Source organism: Sminthopsis crassicaudata, chromosome 1, assembly GCF_048593235.1.
Source record: "Sminthopsis crassicaudata isolate SCR6 chromosome 1, ASM4859323v1, whole genome shotgun sequence".
In the NCBI taxonomy this organism is placed as follows: Eukaryota; Metazoa; Chordata; class Mammalia; order Dasyuromorphia; family Dasyuridae; genus Sminthopsis; species Sminthopsis crassicaudata.
In genome coordinates, this window is record NC_133617.1 from 463,504,989 (window position 1) to 463,525,801 (window position 20,813).

Here is a 20,813-nt window from a genome sequence, read left to right on the forward strand (position 1 = left end):
TGTCAGATTGGCTAAGATGACAGGAACAAATAATGATGAATGTTGGAGGGGATGTGGGAAAACTGGGACACTGATGCATTGTTGGTGGAGTTGTGACTGGATTCAACCATTCTGGAGAGCAATCTGGAATTATGCCCAAAAAGTTATCAAAATGTGCATACTCTTTTGACCCAGCAGTGCTACTACTGGACTTATATCCCAAGGAAATACTAAAGAAGGAAAAGGGACCTGTATGTGCCAAAATGTTTGTGGCAGCCCTTTTCATAGTGGCTAGAAACTGGAAAATGAATGGATGTCCATCAATTGGAGAATGGTTGGGTAAATTATGGTATATGAATGTTATGGAATATTATTGTTCTGTAAGAAATGACCAACAGGAGGAATACAGAGAGGCTTGGAGAGACTTACATCAACTGATGCTGAGTGAAATGAGCAGAACTAGGAGATCATTATACACTTCAACAATGATACTGTATGAGGATGTATTCTGATGGAAGTGGATATCTTCAACATAGAGAAGAGCTAATCCAATTCCAATTGATCAATGATGGACAGAATCAGCTACATCCAGAAAAGGAACACTGAGAAATGAGTGTAAATTATGAGCATTGTTTTTTTTTTGTTTTGTTTCTCTTCCCAGATTATTTTTACCTTGCGAATACAATCCTTCCTTTGCAACAACAACAACAACAACAACAACAACAACAAAATTCGGTTCTGCACATATATATTGTACCTAGGATATACTATAAGATATTTAATATGTATGGGAATGCCTGCCATCTAGGGGAGGGAGTGGAGGGAAGGAGGGAAAAAACTCGGAACAGAAGGGAGTACAAGGGATAATGTAAAAAAAATAAAATTACCTATGCATATGTACTGTCAAAAAATGTTATAATTATAAAAATTAATAAAAAATAAAATTAAAAAAAATTATGTCAATTCTCTTTGTGGTGGCAAAGAACAGGAAATTGTAGAGATCCCCATCAGTTGAGGAATGGCTGAATAAGTTGTGATATATGAGTGTTAAGACTTGAATAAAATAATGAAGAGTGAAATGAGCAGAACCAAGAAAACACTGTATACAGAAATAGCAATGTTATTTTAAGAACATCATTGAGAGACTTAAATCATTTTGGCTATTGACAGGAATTATGAAGGAAGACACTATCTGAATCCAGAGGAAAAAAAAACTGATAAATAGAAATTATATATAGAATGATTTTACACGCACATGTGTAAAATGGTAGTTATCTACCATTAGAGCAGAAGGAAGGAATGGAAAAAAGAAATTTACATGATTATTATATATTTAAAAAGAATAGCAAGTTGTACATAACAGATTTGCAGCTCATATGCAACCATTTTTCTTTTAAATTCTACCATGATTGCTTTATTTCATGAATTAAAATGAAATAAAATTTTTAGAAAAGAGTCAGAGGAGGAAAACTGATAAGGTCAATAGAGATTTGGTTATTAACAACTAACTAATAATCTGTGAGAGAAATTAAATGAACAAAATAGATCAAGTACCTGTATTTAAGTTTATAATCTATTAGTACAGAATTTTTACTTTAAACTTTTAAGGTTAGGGTACAGGAGGAGAGGGTACAGTAGTAGTAATGATGTCAGTATTTATATATATAGTGCTTTAAGATTTACAAAACCCTTTACTTATGTCAAGTCATTTGATCCTCATAATAATCCTACTATTATAATTCCTATTTTACAAATGAGGAAAAAGAGGCTGAGAAAGATTAAGTAATTTGCCTTAAGATCATAAAGGTCTTCCTAACTCTAAGTCCTAGGTTTTCTGCACTGTGATAATTAGTTGCTTCAAAAGCTAGTTTAAAAAAAATGAGATCCATTATTTGGAGGCCTTAGATTCAAGCCACCTGGCTATCTGATGGTGAGTAAATCAATTACTCTTCTAATGTCTCCTGACAATTTCCTAGGACTTAAAGCTCTAGGAAATTATAGCCCTGATAAAGGGAACTTTCAGATGCTCCTTACATAAGTGACATCCAGGATCTGGACCCAAAAGTTGATGTGCCTAGTTCATCATTATTGTAAAGGAAAACAAAATATAAGCAGCACATTTAGGGGAAAATCTTCTTGTGAAAATTGTTTTCACTGATAGCCACAGACAGTATCAATTTTTCTTGCAAAAACACAAACTTGGCTTCTTCCTGTTGTAACACCAGGGTATTTTCCTTCATGTGTGAGACACCAAAATTCAGGATTACTGTGCCAAGAATGGGCTTCTCTATTTTTTTGAAATGTTGAGAATTAGCTAACTGTTAAAGCCACAGGAGGTGGATTTTTGGGAATAGCTTTCTCCTCCTTGCCCTTTCCAGCACATATTATATAATCACAGAGCTCTGGTGAACAGATTTGGGGTTTCCACAGTAAACTGAAATGAATTCTTTTCTTGTCCCAAATATATGTTAGACTGAGGAATAATTTTTTCCAAATTGGAGAAGACAGACTGGCAGCAAACATATTCTTGGATAACAGTTGGTTAGGAGTTTTTTTTGCCAAAAAAATAAAGTTGGAGAAGGGAGGCTTTCAATTTTGTTCTCCAAGTTGAACTCAAGCCACAAACTTCTCTACCCTCAGTCAAGTTACCCAATTATCTGACTCCTGTTAGAGGTTTTGAGACACAAAACTAAGATTCCTGGATCACCAATTTAGAGACAGAATTTAAAGGTTACTTAAATTCCCTTGTTCTACAGATGAAGAAGGGAAAATACATAGAACCGACTGAAGTGTTACTGGAACCTAGGACTTCCTAGAGCCAAGTCAATGTCCTGTTCATTACACCATGCTGCCTCCTTATGACAGTACTGATGATCCTTGAAAACCACATGCCTTTCACAAGATATCATCCTGAAAATACATTTTCCCCTTGTTGAACTTTCTCAGTTTTATTCCACATCATATCTCAGACAAGATTTTCTTCTCTTTCCTTACCAGATTCCCCACTCCCAATGACCCCCCACTGTTGTAGATATCACTAAAAATTATAATTAAAAATAAACAATCCAATATCACAATACTTTAAAAATTTACTCTGGAGCTCTTTTCCATTAATTCTATTTCATTCTATATAAATGTAATCAAATGCCACCATAGGATTTTTACGTAGGATTTGAAGTCAGGAAGAATCTTAGAAGTTATCATTTTAGAGCTAAAGAAGCTAAAACATAGAGGGGGGCAAGTAACTCACTCAAGAGTCACACAATTAAAAAGATAGAATTTAAATCCAGCACTTCTCTGCATTTAGCTTTTAAAGCCCTTCATAACTTGTCCCTTTCCTATCTTTTTCTAGGGTTCTTACATCTTACTCTTCTGAAAGTACTTTGTGATTCAGAGATTCCACCTCCCAGCTAGGTACATTTTACGAGCTAACTTCCATGCCTGGAATTCTTCCCTGCTCATCTCCACTTCCAGGCTCCCCTGCCTTCCTTTAAGTTTCAAATAAAATCCCACCCTTTTCAAGATACCTTTTCCTAGTCCCCTTTAAAGCAGATATCTTCCCACAGTTAATTATTTCCAATTTATCCTTGCTTTATCTTGCATGTAGGTTGTTTGCCTATTGTCTCCCCTTCATTCAAACTATTAATACCCTGAGATGATTTTGCCTTTTTTTTTTCCTGGCACTTGGCACAGTACTTAATAAATGCTTGTTATCTTCTAGCTTTTTCTTCAAACTCCAGCAAGATAAACTTATACAAGATGACTGTGGTCTAACATCATCAATAACTTAAACTCTACCCATGAAATTCCTCTGCACACTAACTGCAACAATCTAACTTATCTTAGAAGTCTTCTCAGTGTCCCAGGGCATGGGATATCTGTTTCTGCATTAAGTATTGGCACTTCTAATTTCACCTTTGATTTGTGCACTAAATTAGGTATTTGTTGTCACCTTGCCTGTGTTTCCATATTGCTTGCTACTGAATCACAAAGCTCTGAATACTATCACATGTAGACAAATATGTAAATGTCTATAGGAATGATGAACAAGAATATAATAAACTGACCTTCATGGACTCAGAGTACAAAATGTACTCCCTGAGCACTGGCAAAAAGTCTTCTGTCATATCATCAGTCAGATCTTCCAGAGCAGTGCAACAGTTGCCAATACAAGCTGAAACTCCCTCCAGGGGCTCCTCCAGCTCCACTTCTAGTCCACCCCACGTGGAGTACACAGGCCCATATTCTCTGAGTTCTACAAGATATTCTAAAAGAGGAAAAAAAATCATTAGGTCTGGCTGGAAAGTAATGACCATATTTACATAAGTAGGAACCCTAGGCCTAGATACAGTTGTCCCTGGCAGATTTCCCCATAAGAATTAACCATAAAATGAGACACCATGATGCTTTTTCTTGTTTGTTTTGTTTTTGGAAAGAAGAGTAAATGGTAGTAGAAAACTACATCCAGCTTATAAATTCTAAGGCTCCTAGGTCAAAATCTAAGTTTTTGATATCTTGAAACTTGTGTTCTTAAAAAAATAAAACAAAATATTTTGACAAGTACATTGCAACATGGTCCTCTTGCATTTAAAACATCATTCTGAGAAGGGTTCCACAGGTTTCATCCCGGGCAAAGAGGCTCAGGACATAAAACAGATTAAGAAAGCTTGCTTTATGAGGCCCTATTATAATTGGGTAGTTATATTAATAGGTATACAGTAAGTTCCTTGAGGGAATGTATTATACTTTGATAGTGTTTAAGAAATGCATGTTGAAATATATTGAATCTATTTTATTTGTTGAATGAAAAAAATATATATGTATTTTGCAATATATTCTTATATATACATATATTTGTATTTACACACGCACATACAAATATAAATAAAATTATGGCAGGAATTTCCTCAATTAAGAATTCTTTGAAACAGCCACACACTTGTGAACTGGCCTACCCATTCTGGAGAGGAATTTGGAACTAGGCCCAAAGGACTATAAAATTGTGCATACTGAGCAATACTACTATTAGATCTGTATTCCAAAGACATCAAAGAAAAACGAAAAGGATCTATGGACAAAAATATTTATAGGAGCTCTTTTTTTAGTAGCAAAGAATTGGCACCTGAGAGAATGCCCATCAACTGGGAAACAACTTGTGGTATATGAATGTGATGGAATATTATTGTGGTCTAACAAATGATGAGCAGGATGGTTTCAGAAAAATCCAGGAAGACTTAAGTGAACTAATACAAAGTGGACTAAGCAGAACCAGGAGAAAATTATACACAGTAACAGCAATATTGTATGATAATCAACTGTTAATGATATAAGTATTGTGAGCAATACAATTATTCAAGACAATTCCAAAGGACTCACTATGAAAAATACTAACCATCTCCAGATAAAGAAAAGAGAGAATCTGAATACAGATTGAAGCACACTTTTTAAACTTTCTTTTTTTGGGGGTGAGGGGGGCAAAATGGAAATATGTTTTGTAGGGCTTTACATGTATGTTCTATATCAAATTGCTTTCCTTCTCATGGAAGGGAAGAAAGGAAGAGAAGGCAGAGAGCAATACTTTGGAATTCAAAACTTTAAAAAAATTAATGTTAGGAAATATTTTTACATGTCATTGAGAAAAATAAAGTAAAATAGAGAGAGAGAAAAAAGAAAAGTCATGCCTAATATTTATCTATGACCTATTCAGAACGGGTAAGAAAACTTTCCTTTTTTTTTTTTTTTTTTTTAAAATCACACACACACACATTTCTCTAATCATAGAATGTTAGAAGTTTTGGAGATTTTTAGAAAGCATCTTGTCTACCCACCTCATTTTTGCAAATGAAAAAAATTAAGAAGTAAATTGGGTTTCCCCAAGGAACACAGAACCACAGCACCAACATAAGACAATATGTCTTGACCTGAAGTTTAGTTGACTTTGCTTCCTTACCAATTTTTTAGTGGGGTATGAGACCCTGAATTACAAGTTTGCATAAGTGACTGCTAAAAGCCTATACCAAAGTCACACTATGGCCAGATCATTCATTTCATGTTAATGGAAAAATGGGAAAATTGCCAGTAGACCTATTCTAGTAGCTATAGTTGCTTAATCAAGGGGAAATTCCCCCATTGTCTGCTGTGGGAAAAGTTATCAAAATGAAGCATGTATGTGATGGTCCTTTAGGATCAGGTTTCACCAATTAAGTCTTTGATCCCTCTCTCCTTTTTAATAATAAATAAAACATTTAATTCTTTTTTTTTTTTAACATGAAGTAAATGTCAAGGTGAGCTTTTTTTTAAGCAAAAGAACACATATGCATTGTTTAATTTTAGCTCACATACAACCTACTCATGCAATTATAGTACCTGGGATGTTGATCTAGAGGGAGCACAGCTTACCTACTTCTTCCTTGATGATCCTTTGAGCTATTCGATCAATAGTTCCAAGTTTTAGGGCAAATGTATCTAAATAATCACCCATTGCTGCAAATTCTAGTGGTCGACTTCTTAGCTTATAGCCTCCAGTGACATACTTGACAGACTCCCCAACCTTGGAGAGTAATGCCATCCCTTGCTTTTTGTAGGCATTCAGATCCTGACAAGAGAAAACAGCACAGTTTAATGATTTGAGAAAAGGAGGGAGTCATTCAAATCCAGAAAAACAAATAGGCATTTTAGAAGTAAGTTGGAAGCAAAAACTGCAACTAAAACACTTTCACTGTTACATTTGTGTCACAACTTCTAATGAACACACTCTTAGGAAGTGGGGACACTTGATTTGAAGAAAAGGAGTCTTTTCAAGTGAATGCTGCTGAATTTCTTAAGAGTTCTCATATATCAATATAGCAATCAACCAAAATTATTTATTAATCATTTACTACATGTCAAGCATGTAGTTGTTGTCCATCCATTTTTCTCAAAGAAGACCAATGACATCAGGAGGGTGACATCTTGACTTGCAAGAAAACTGGATTAGAGTGAGACAGAGTTATGCAAGGTCAACAGTCTCACTTTTTCTTCCAGAATCATTGGCAAAACATAGGTCAGGATAACTGGTAATGGCCCAGAAAAAACTTAACTCTTTTTAAGTTAAAGTCTTTCAAAGTTTTTCCCAGGTCTCAGTTTGTCTGTAACACTCATTTAGTGATTAAGGCTAGGTAATGAAGCAAAAGATGGCCTAGTTTACCCTTTACAAAAGAATCAATAAGGGTGAAGACCCTCAGTTTCTGAGCAGAACAGAAATGACTGCTATTTACCCTGAGCCATCAAAACCAAACAATGAGCAAATGAGGGCTGCAACCTATTGCCCAAAAACCTAATACTGTTCAGAGCCAGAGTAATTTGGGTTTAAAGGCATAGCCAAATAGTTCCAGTTGACTCCCAGTGGTTAAGCTGTCTTAAAAAAAAAGAGAGGAACTCTGTGAAGAACACAAAAGGAGAGACTGGGTTCAGGGTAAGGGGGAGACATTTAATTGTGAGAAACAGAAAAGAGGACAATTGGGCTAGGTCAAAAATGTGGGAAGGAGAATAATAGCCAATGAGAATGAAAGATAGGTTGGATAGAAAAAGATGAGCCTTTATGTTCTATCCCAAAAAGACAGAACTGAGACCAAAGGCCTAAAAGTTTAAAAGGGGTATATTTTATTTCAATACAAGGAAAAACTTCCTATTTAGAGGTACTGAAGAATGGGTCCTTAGAATTCATGCAAAACTTTGGTTCAGGATGTTTCTTGAGAAGGTTTGTGCTTTAGTCAGGAGGTGAAGTAGATGAGGTCCTCTCCTACTCAAAAATTAAGTGAAACAGGTATAATAGGGATCATGTTGCTTGCCTTATGAATGGCTGGGGGAGGAAGAACATTTGGAACTCAAAATTTAAAAAATATGAATGTTTTTCAATTGGCAAACAATAAAGGAAATGGAAAAAAAAAGACAAACAAGTAGTATTCATTGTTATTGCTGGGATGTGCCAATAAAAATACCACTTAAAAAGAAAAAAAGATTATGTGAAGCTTGAAAAGTTGTATGTATTTCCTAGACAATGCACAGAAGGACTAGATTTCCATTGAAATCAGGGCCCCTAGACACAGCAGTCCAATATAAGAAACTTAACATTCTCTCTTTCACATTTAACAAAGTTTCTAAAATATTTCACTTTCATGTGCAACATAATTTTATCATTAATCCTTAAATTATCATTAAATTGCTAATAAGTAAAACATGACAGTGAATTCTTTAGGAACAAGGGCTCAAAAAACTGGAAATAAAATTCCTCTATAATCCTTGTGAAAGTATTAGATGAGCAAATAAATTTGATAAAGATACAAGGCTTGATGCCAGCTAACAAAAAGGCTAATACTAAACTATAGAGTCATCCAGTTGTGGTTTCAAGTCAGAGTGGGAAACACTCTCTCTGAAACCACTAAAATCAATAGAAGCAAATAGTTCTGTCTGGCATTCTATGGGGAAAGCTAGAAAGGAAATTCCCTTGACAACTGTAGGATTGTCAACATGGAATCATTAGCTTTCTGGCCTTATTCAGAGAGCAGAGTATGAAATCTATACCCCCCCCCCTCCAAAACAAACAAACAAACAAAAAAAAAAACCCAGACTGGTCTAAAGGAAAATTGGCAGAATTGGACATATGCTGGAAATCCTGGGCACAAGTTACACCATTTCTATGGACTCAAAAGAATGAGACTGTGCAACAAAGATGTCTAATACACAGATAATTCCCTGACACCCAATGCTTCAGGCCAATTCTGAAACTGGTGGGGACAGTGAAAACCATTAGAATTATTTGAGCTCCAAACTCCAGGTTGGAAATGACATTGCATCTCTATACAATTTTTTTTCTGGCATTAGTCTAGGAAACAAATATTTGAGTTCCATAAGGTTACTGTATACAGCTGGATCCAAGTAGCTTTGTGCATTTCTTTCTTTTTCTTTTCTTTTTTTGAGGCTGGGGTTAAGTGACTTGCCCAGGGTCACACAGCTAAGAAGTGTTAAGTATCTGAGATCACATTTGAACTCGGGTCCTCCTGAATTCAAGGCTGGTGTCTATCCACTGAGCCACCTAGCTGCCCCCTGTGCATTTCTTGAAACAACACCATATATCATGTGGTACACAGGAGTACACAAGCTTTAGGAAGTGTGACCATCATATCTTCTATGTACATCATTCTTTTAAAAAACATGCTAATCCCTGCTGTTGGGAAATGTGGATCTCTCTTCTTCTTATATAAGAAATATTTTTTGTGGACCTGTAATTTATAAGCACTTCTAAGAGAAATTAAAATGCCAAAGTTAAAATGCAAATCTGGTGGGTCACTTAGGAGGCCAGTCATCAATAATGTTCTATCAAATATTTGAGCATGAATTTGGAAAAATGGGAGGAAAAACAAAAAATTTGACATTACCTTGGCTGTAAGGAAAACATTAAAGTGTTCATTGAAGGAAAGTACTGGATGATCTGCAATTCTTTTTAAGAATTTATCCAGAGCTTTTCTTCTAGTCTCGACAAACTCTTCAGAAAACCGATCTACAACTCCTTTTACCACAAATTTCTCTGGAAGAGGCTATGAAAACAGACAAAGGAAAAGCACTCAGATTAATTGAGAGAAATGGGGGAAGAGGAAGAAATAGGTCTAAGCCATGCATTTTCCATTGTTCTTCTTTTTTTAAAAAAATAATATTTTTTCAATTACATGTAAAGATAATTTTAACATTCATTTTTTAAGATTTTGAGTTTCATTTTTTTCCCTTCTGTGAATCCTCCTCCTCCCTAATATCTGAGATATCTATCTATCAGTCTGTGTATCTGATATGGTTTGTACAAGTGCAATCATATAAACATATTTCTACATTAGTCATGCTGTGAAAGAAGAAATAGAACAAAAGGGAAAAAACACACACAAAGTGAAAATAGTATGCTTCAAACTGCATTCAAATTCCATAATTATTTCTCAGAATGTGAATATCATTTTCCATTATGACTCTCTTGGACTTGTCTTGGATCACTGGATTGCTGAGAAAAGCTAAAGGTCTATCATCCGCACAATATTGCTGTTACTGTATACAATGTTCTTTTGGTTCTCCTCACTTCACTCAGCATCAGTTTATGTAAAACTTTCTAGATTTTCCTGATATGTGTCTGCTCATCATTTCTTATAACACAATATTATTCTATTACATTCATATACCATAACTTATTTATCCATTCCTCAAATGATGGGCATTCCCTCAATTTCCAGTTCTTTGATGCCACAAAAAGAGTTGCCATAAATGTTTTTGTGTATGTGGGTCCTTTACTCTTTTTTATGATCTCTTTGGATACAAACTTAATTGGGATACTACTGGATCAAAGAATATACAATGTTTGATTACCCTTTGGGCATAGTTCCAAGTTGTTCCTTAGAATTGTTGAATCAAGTTACTGCACCAAAAATGCATTAGCATCCCAATTTTCTCACATATCCTCCAAAATTTATCATTTTCCTTTTCTGTCTTATTAGCCAACTTGATAGATGTGAGGTGATAACAGTTGTTTTAATTTGTATTTTTAAAATGTTTTAAAACATTTTTTCATAACTTTAGATAGCTTTAATTTCTTCATCTGAAAACTTGCTGTCCTTAAACCATTTATCAATTGGGATATGACTTGTAGTCTTTTGAATTTGATTCAGTTCTCTATATATTTGAGAAATGAGATCTGTAAAAATGTTGTAAAAAATGTTCCCCATCTTTCTGCTTTTTCTCGTAATATTGATTGCATTGGGTTTCTTTGTGCAAAACATTTTAAATTTAATGTAAACAAAATTATTCATTTTGTACTTTATAATGTTCTCTATATCTTATTTGGTCGTAAATTCTTCCCTTTTCCATAGATCTGACAGATAAACTATTCCTTGCTCTCCTAATTTGCTGATGGCATTACTCTTTATGCCTAAAACATACAACCATTTTGACTTTGTCTTGGGATAGAGTGTGAAAGGGTGGTCTATGTCTAGTTTCTGCCATCCTATTTTCAAATTTTTTCCCAGAGTTTTTGTCAAATAGTGAATTCTTATTCCCAAAACAGGAGTTTAACAAAACAGTAGATTTCTATCATCATTTATGCTGCTATTTTCAGAGCCAATTCTAATAATCTGTAAGTTTTTGAAACTTCCAAGGTAGTGTGATCCTGGGAGAGGTATAGTCACTGCTCTCCTGGTCTGCACTCTAATTTTTACCTAGGAAGGGTCCCTGGTCCTCTGCAGCTACAAACACTCATGATATACTTTGTTTTGGATTGTAAGGCCCCCTTGCTTCCCAGTGATTCCTCTCTATACTGGCCCTGAAATTCAGAACTGTGAATGGGCATTGCTCATCAGCTCCGACTATACTCAGTGTCTACAATGGGTGCCTTGTAATCACTTCCTAGACAGTTTATCAAACCCCTTACTACTCTAGGCTAAGAGTTCCTGAAACTGCTGCTGCTGCCTCTATAGAATGTATGGCCTATAAACAGGACTTCAGCACAGTCACAGACTTCTCTAGCCAACCTCTTAAATTTTCTTGGACCAGGAAAAAAGTCTTATCCAGGCATTTTCTTGGCTCTGTTGCTCCAAAATTTTACTTGGAGGTATTATTTTAAAGTTATCTGAAGGAAAATGTTGGGAGAGTTCAGCTGGGTAACGGCCCCTAATCTGCCATCTTAGTTCTACATCCATTTTTTTTTTTTAAATAATTTCACAAGATACAGTATCCCACTTGCAGGTTTAAGTCAGTATTTCTCTCACAAAAGTTCTCATCTAATTTATTTAAACCACACAATACCCAGGTATTTACTGTAAAAAAAAAATGAGGTTTTATATATATATATATATATATATATGAGAAAAATAACTGTTTCTGTGACATATATGAAAAAATGTTTATATTCATGAAATATATTTTATATTCAATATAAATAAACATATAAATATATTCAAATATATATATATATATATATATATATATATATGACAATAATTCTTCATTTACCTCTCAGAGAACTAGAACATCTCCTTGGGACATATAAAACAAATTCTGACTATTGTTTGCTTTTTCCTGAAGTACCAGTACATGAAAGATGCCAGACAATGATGAATTCCAAGTTTTTGGCTGGCCAATTTCTCACAAGAGTTTTCCAGACTGCCCATGACAATGTGGTCTTAAACAGGGGTGGAGAACATCTGGCCTGCAGGCCAAATAAGGCCAGTGAAATCACTTGCTAAGGCAACTGCAGGTAAGAGCCAAGAATGATATTATAAATATCCAAATGACTTTTGGCAGAAAAAAGGTGCCCAATTCTTAAACAAAGGGAAAAAGGGAAGTAGCATGAAAGATAGAAAACTAGAAAGTCAGAAGATAAGGGATTGTCTTGACTAGACAATTTACTACATTTGTGATCTTAGAGAAAATTACAAAATATCTCTGAGCTACAGTCTACTCACTTACCCCACAGGTCTATCATGAGAATCAAAATGTGATAAAACGTAAATGGTCAAAGGATATAAACAGACAATTTTCGGATGAAGAAATGGAAACTATTTCTAGCCATATGAAAAGATGCTCCAAATCATTATTAATCAGAGAAATGCAAATTAAGATAACTCTGAGATACCACTACACACCTATCAGATTAGCTAGGATGACAGGAAAAGATAATGCTGAATTTTGGAGGGAATGTGGGAAAACAGGGACACTGATACATTGTTGGTGGAATTGTGAACGCACCAACCATTCTAGAGAGCAATTTGGAACTATGCTCAACAAGTTATCAAACTGTTCATATCCTTTGATCCAACAGTATTTCTACTGGGCTTATATCCCAAAGAGATCTTAAAGAAGGGAAAGGGACATGTATGTATTGAATGTTTGTGGCAGCCCTTTTTGTAGTAGATAGAAACTGGAAATTGAATGGATACCCATCAATTGGAGAATGACTGAATTAATTGTGGTATACGAATGTTATGGAATATTATTGTTCTGTAAGAAATGACCAACAGGATGATTTCAGAAAGGCCTGGAGAGACTTACATGAACTGATGCTGAGTGAAATGAGCAGAACCAGGAGTTCATTATACACTTCAACAACAATACTGTATGAAGATGCATTCTGATGGACATGTCTTTCTTCAACAATGAGATGAACCAAATCAGTTCCATCTACTCAATAATGAAGGGAACCAGCTACACCCAGTGAAAGAATTGTGGGAAATGAGTGTGAACCACAACATAGCATTTCCATTCCTTCTAATTTTGTCCGCTTGCATTTTTTAATTTTCTTCTCAGGTTATTTTTACCTTATTTCTAAGGCTGATTTTTCTTGTGCAGGAAAATAACTGTATGGATATGTATACATATATTGTGTTTAACACATACTTTAACATATTTAACACATATTGGTCTACCTGCCATCTAGGAGAGGGGATGGGGGGAAGGATGGGAAAAGTCAGAACAGAACATTTTGCAAGAGTCAATGCTGAAAAATTACCCATGCATATATCTTGTAAATAAAAAGGTATAATAAAATTTTTTTTTAAAATGTGATCAAATGTCAAAGGTTTCTTAAATTATATATTTTATACAAATAAGAAGCATTAATATCATGACAAGAATAGGGATTAGATCTATAATTTAATTAATATGAAGAATTCCCAAATGAGGTAATTCATTTAGTCAAAAAAGGTTACACTTTGTTTGTTTTAAAGAAAAAGAAACAATACTATCTTAGTCTGCCAGAAGCAATTTTGTTGATTTAGCATTATAGTAAATCTAAACATCTCTAGTTTAGAGAGAGAAGAGAATCAACTGGCATGAGCATCTATACCTTTGGGCATCTCTCTATCCTGGAAAACAATTAGAATTAACATTTGTAGGAATCTTGAATAAGGAAATGAAGCAACATTCTTTTTTTTTTTTTTTTTTTTTTTTAGTGTGTATCTCTATCATTCTCTCCATACCAATCTTTTTTTTTTTTTAATTTTTTTTATTATATATATATATATATATATATATGAAGCAACATTCTAAATTGATCTTTTAATTTTCTATTAAAACTGCCCCAATTACGCAATTCCTTCTTTGACCTTTCAACTCAAAGGCTGAAAGAATTTGCTCCTTGTGATTATTATTCTAAGCCTTTCCAAATGGAAAAAAGGGTATTGCCCCCAGTAAATCCAATGTAAGTCCATGGAACCAATCATTACAGAGAATTGGGGAAAGAAAGAAAAGATCTGAATTAGAAAAAGATATTTTTGGTTCTAAACTAGTTGCTTTCCTCAATTCACTTTCCTGAGGTCTTAGTTTTTTTTATTCCTAAAGGGAAAAGTCTAAAAACAGGTTTAAGGTGAAGAAATACTTAATTCTTAATCTCAGTTTAACTAAAAGGGTTTTTTCCCCCCCTGAGGCAATTGGGAGTTAAGTGACTTGCCTGGAGTTGAATAGCTAGGAAGTGTTAAGTGTCAGAGGTCAAATTTGAACTCAGGTCTGACTTCAGAGCTGGTGCTCTATCCTCCGAAATGACTACCTGCCCTCTAAAAAGGTTTTTGATAAACTTGCAGGTCTGCAACTGATAGACTTATGGAGATGCCTGAGGCAATAAAAGTTAAAGTGGTTTTCCCAGTCACACCAGCCAGTTGGTAAAACAAGTGAAATTTTTTTTATTTTTGTTTTTGTTTTTTGCAAGTATAATCAGGACTAAGTCACTTGCCAAGGGTCATAAAGCTACTAAGTGGCAAGTGTTTGAGGCTCCATTTGAACTTAGGTCCTCTTAACACCAGGGCCTGTGCCTGGTGTTACTTTATTGCCCCCAGAAGTGGAATTTGACCCCAAGTCTGCCTATCTATCTATCTGAGATATTAATCACTGATGGGCAGCACTGAGACCTGTAAATAGTCCCAAATGTCTCCTGTAATTAGTAAATATTTAATCAAGTGATATAATACAATAAAACATAGCATATTTGAATTTTCTAAATCTAGAAGTATCCTTCAGTACATTTTGGTGACCTCCATTTCTATATGAGTTTGACACTACTGTATTAAATAAAAATATTATGATGCTGGGTCCAACAAATGGCCCAATGTTGAATGTCCAACAATGGCATTTTGTAGGAGGAGGCCTCATTGTTCTTCACAAAATTAACCTTTCAAATACTATTTGATTTGAAGGGTTTGTTTATTTGTTTTTAAGTTTTTTGGCTTTTTTTTAAAGCACAGACACAGGTTCAGAATTTATTTTTATGAAGCAAAAATATAAGTAAAAGTGAAGAATTTTCTAATACTAAGAAAATGCAATAAATAAATAGCAACTAATGACTAATCTGGGTTAATTCTAGGCAAAATAGCAAGTTAAGCAGTTGGCTTTCCTGACACCTTTCTCATATATTAGTTTTTTAGTTCCTGGACTCAAATGAAAACTTTCACCTTTGCAGCATCCTGAACTATAAAAAGGAATGAATTCATGATGGGGGTGATAGCCCCTTTAAGATTCCTTGTCTGATCTACAACTTCCTTTGGGACTGACCTTTGATTTACGAGATCTGGTCAAAAGCATCTTTTTGTATTCCGAGTGGAGAGATCAGTATCTGAGCCAGTTTGGGCTTGTACCCAGCCCCCCCCCCCCCCCCATCTGAGCTGGCTTGGATTTTTCTCAAACCCCCACTATCTGCTCAGGTTTCCCCGAAACAGTTTCTTCCTTATCTGAAAAGCCCGCCAAGAATTTGCCCACTGCCCTAGGCTTCTTGAAGCAAATAGAAGAGCCTAGGTAGAATCATCCCTTGGCAGAGAGTAGAAAGACACCAGCAAACATGCCTAGCATCACAGACTCTCTGTCCCGCCATTTATGGTGTATTTCTTCCTCTATCTAATGCCTTTTACTAACCATACTTTAACCTTGCTTCCAAACTCTATAATAAACCTCATTTTATCAATCTAGGTTTTCAGGCCTGTAAATTCATTTACAGGGGACTCTTGCTGCCACTAGACCTGATTTAACTTTGTATCCTTGCGCCGAATGCAAAGGGGATGCAGGGGAGCTCCATTTGACTCCCTGTACCCCAATCCTGCCACTAAACCTTAATTAATCCTAATTTTAATGAGGTATAGATCTCACCATTAGGTATTTACCTCATCATTCATTACCACGACATGAATATTTACAGGGGTATTAACTCTACAAGGAATCTGAGTATTTGGATTTTATAAAAAGTTGGCTCACAGGGCAATCAAATAGGACTCAATAAACCAACAAAGCACCCTTGTGGCAAGAAGGATGCAGTAAGTAACATACAAGTCAAATCACTACCGCCATCACTACCCTATTTATCCCCTGACCTTGGGCTGAACACAAGAAACCTTGGAAAACCCCAAATCTCCAGACCCGTTTCCAGCCTAATACCCACAGCCGTCATTGAGAGGAGAAACTGTTGTAGAGATGGACTCCACCTTCTTCCTCACCACTGTCAACAGCTGCTAACCAACCACTAACAGGAGATGGGGATGAAAACCATTCTCCTTCCCCAAAACTTGCTACTTCTAGTCCAGCATTCACTCACAGCTATCACCCAAGGAAGCAACTCCTATGGAGGAAGAGTCCAGCTATTCCTACGGACTACCACCCATAGGACAGAAGAACTAGCCTAGAGGGAGCAGCAGGGTTTTCTAATAGATAAGCTGAATGAAAACTGATAAACAATTATGTTCTGCCCAAAAAGGCAGAGATCAGACCAAAGGACTAAATGTCAAAGGGAGGTATATTCATTCTATCTTGACACAAGAAAGAACTTATTGGGGCTACTCACTAGAGTTCTGCTAAAATGCAAAATGTTTTTCTGCTTTCTTTTTAATTCTGTTAATGGTCAGGAAAAAGATATATTTAGAAATGAAGGTGCTATTAAAAAACCCCAAAAGATATAGATAAAAATGAAAATATGAAAGCAGAAATTTAGGCCTCAGAGGATATCTATTTCAACCTCCTATTTTACACAAATTCCTCCCACAACATTGCTAGCATTAACAAGTATCTATAATTTGAGTTGCTGGCAGGTAATGGCTATTTGGAAAAATCGAGATTTTGAATGACACCATTTGTAACTGTAAATCCAATTTTGATTTGAATTTGTGCTAAAATTATATTATGATGTAGTCTCATTTAAAATGAGATGTATTCTCCTTTTAGGATAATTGTGATGGTTTATATAAATCACATTAATGCAAAATACACTTAATGTTTGTCATTGTGATATACTTAGAAACTGCATGAATAAAAATTAAAAGTGTAATTGCTTTCAAATTATTCCACACTTCTTTCTAAACACAATACCGAATCCCAAATTGATAGATGAAATAATTTTTATGTAAGGTAATTCAGTTTTATTTTATGATTTTAAATTTGTAATATTATTTGGGTTATTGGTGGGCTGCTAATTTTTATTATATTGTGATTGTGAGAAAATCAAGTATATAAGAAATGCTATGAATTTAAAAAATTATACCTAGAAAGTGATTCGATTATATTTTAGAAAATTTAACTTCTCTTTTAATCTGGATGCTATTAGAATATGAATTGAATTGTTAAAGGATGTGGTTACAATGTTTAAAAACAGCTAATAATTTAAATGGGCATATTTTGATTTAAAATGAATAATAATAATATTTATTGTTAGTGAAAAGTACAAGAGACTTTGTAAATTCTTCTCTGTGAAACTTTTTGAGGACTTATCAGTCTCTTAAGACCTTCTATTTGAGCAAGGTCATCAAATCTTGTCTGTTTTGGTAAAAAGCATGTTGTGAAATTCTAAAGTAATGAAGTGGTTTTATGATAGGATTTCTCATAGCTAAAGTGAAAGAGTTTGTAAATTTGTTTTATAAAAAGTGATTTTTATCTGACCATAAAAATAATGATTTTGTACCAGGAATAATATGTACTAAAGTTACACCTTTAATCCAACTTTGTCACAACAGACCTCAGATTTTAAATATTTCATTACTGTCTTAAGGATAATATGCCTTAAAATATGGATTCCTGTTATCAACTATGATGAATTTGGCTCTTTTCAACAATGAGGTGATTCAGGCCAATTAAGAGAGCCATCTGCACCCAGAGAGAGTACTGTGGGAACTGAATGTGGATCACAGCATAGTTTTTTCACTTTTTGTTGTTGTTATTGTTTCCTTGCTTTTTTCCTTCATTTTTTAATCTGATTTTTCTTGTGCAGCATGATAAATGTAGAAATATGTTTAGAAGAATTGCAAATGTTAAACTATATTGGATTACTTGCTGCCTAAGGAAGGGGCAAAGGAGGAAGAGAAACATAGAACACAACTTTTAACAAGGGTGAATGTTGAAAACTACCTTTGCATGTTTTTTGAAAGTAAATGGTTATTAATTTTAAAAAAAGATATAGATTTTTTGTCGGCATGGAAACCAGTGTTTTTCTAACTTTTGCATAAACTATTCTCTATTCACTATTCTTTATTTCTAATGATTGATTTCTGTTCCAGCTTGGATTTGAATTAGAAAAAAAGAGTAAGATAAATTCTAGTATGTATTTAATATTAACTTACTATAATTGTAACAACATAAGAAGCATAATGATAAGAAATACACTTTGCTTTAAGCTGTAAGTTGTAGTGAAACCAGTTTATATGTGATCAAAGAGATATTGTAGACCTTTCTACAATCAAAAAAGCGGACTGAGATAATTTTTAAATTTTCTTTTGTTAATTTTAATTATGCTATTCCTTTTTGAATCTTCTGGCTAACAAATGGGTTTTAATATTTATTTATATTTAATATAATAATACTTGATATTAATATCACTTAATTTTAGCAATATTAATTTTAATATAATTATATAATAATGCTTATTATAATAAGGAAATATTAATGTTTGATATTAGCCTCACCTAGCTAAAACCTGACTCATGGAATAATATTATTTTTGATATTTTGATTATAAATAATAATACATTTTTATATTTCTCCAGTAAAAGGCTAAAGGGAAGTTTGAGCATCCCAAAATGATTTAGCTATTGTGTGGAAGGATTCCCCTGTCAAATACTCTGAAGTATGTAAATCTCCCCTTTTAATAAACAATGGGTTTATTAAACCCTCTAAATGCAGTTTAATCTGCAACAGACTTAGTTCACCTACAAAATCTATATGAGATTATGATTCTGTTTTATGTTTTTTCAATTTCTATGGCCTAAGTTTGCTAGATTGCTGGATGTGAAAAATTACTTGTTTCTATGACAATTTTTTTCTATAAGAAATCTTATCAGAATCCTAATCTTTATCCAGGATTATTATTCTACCTACAGAACTTGTGTTTATGCATAATAAAACCCAAACTTTTACCTCTATAATTTCTGTATTATGTTATGTCTATTTAGCAGCAATAACGTACTACATTAACTCAAAAAGGAGATATATTTTCCATAACAATAGAATCCCTTGATCTGAATAATTTCTATTTCCAAAATCCCTTTTTCCAGCCTAACAGTTAACATTTCTTATAGTGTCTTAAGGTTCACAAAGCAATAATGAAAAGCTGGGAAGCCCATAAAGCAGGAATATGTAATCTTTTGTGTGTCACAACCCCCTTTGGAAGTCTGATGAAACCTATCCACCCCTTTTTTAGAATAATGTTTTAAAATGCATTAAAATAAAAACATAAAGTTATAAAGAAAATCAAGGGTCAATGAAAATAAACGTCTTTTTTTTTCCAGTCTCAAAGATTCCCTGAAATTTTATCCATAGAGCTCACACTGTTAAAAACGTTTGTCCTAAAAAGAATGTGTGTGCATGTGTGCATGTACGTGTGTGTGTTAGTTTAGATTTAATACAAAATAACTGATATACTGATAGGTAACATAGCAAAATAACTTCTAGAGATATCTATTTGGAAAGAAAAGATTTTTACACAGACACAAGTAAATATTGACTCTCTCTCTCCATATATATATATATACACATACATATAATATACATAAAATTCTACATCTAGCTAGAAAGGTGGACTAGGATAACAGAGGAATGCTACAAAAAACACCAAAATCTCTCCTTAGAAGCTAGGCAGAATAGGAAAATTAAGAGAGAAATAAAGAGTCCTGTAAAGAAACAATTAGTTTTTTTTCTCTATAAAGTTATTAAAGGTTGTTTCTGAAAAAGAAAGTATCTTTGAAGGCTTTTTGAGATCCCTAACTAATGTGGTCCTGGAATGTTTCAACTGAACCAGAAAGCTGCTGATCATCAACTCCAGTAGAAATAAACAACACTAAGTTAAGCAAAGAATTACAATTTAGCTTTAACAAGAACGGTGTTACATTTGTTAACTGGTATCTGAACTCTTATTGTAATGATCATATCATTACACATTTTTGCTATTTACAATAGGATTAAAGGCTTGGAAGGAAAAAACAAAGACTCTCTAGGGACATTTTCAATCTCAAACATACTGTAATTGTACACTCAGTGTTAATACTAAGTTTATTTAGGACATGGACAGCTTAGTCATAAACAATTTTTATGGAGACAGTTCAGATGAATAAACATCCAAAAGGACTTCACACTGAGTCTTCCCAAATCAGCAACAAAAAACTAAGGGCATAAGATAATGATAAATGTGTGGTGTCCATAAGTAGAAATGTATCTATGATGTGGGTCAAATAAATTTAGAATATAAGTCCTCCCAAGGCATTGTGTGAATGTTCTTTATAGCCTTTAGCTTAATGAAAGATTCAATTCACATTCTAAATAAGCGGGATGCAGACAAGTTGAGTAGCGAGCTACAAGGGCTTACTACCTAC

The 20,813-nt window shown here is 34.1% G+C and overlaps 1 protein-coding gene across 1 annotated transcript in view; it reads right to left on the bottom strand.

Moving 5' to 3' along the window:
• Window positions 1-20,813, bottom strand: part of SNX30 (sorting nexin family member 30) — a 167,142-nt gene that overhangs the window by 39,944 nt on the left and 106,385 nt on the right. Inside the window, exons 4-6 of the mRNA XM_074280851.1 lie at window positions 9,396-9,554; window positions 6,379-6,574; window positions 4,047-4,246 (exon numbers count right to left, since the gene is read on the bottom strand). Coding sequence (XP_074136952.1) covers window positions 4,047-4,246; window positions 6,379-6,574; window positions 9,396-9,554 — 555 coding nt within the window. The remainder of the gene's footprint in view (window positions 1-4,046; window positions 4,247-6,378; window positions 6,575-9,395; window positions 9,555-20,813) is intronic.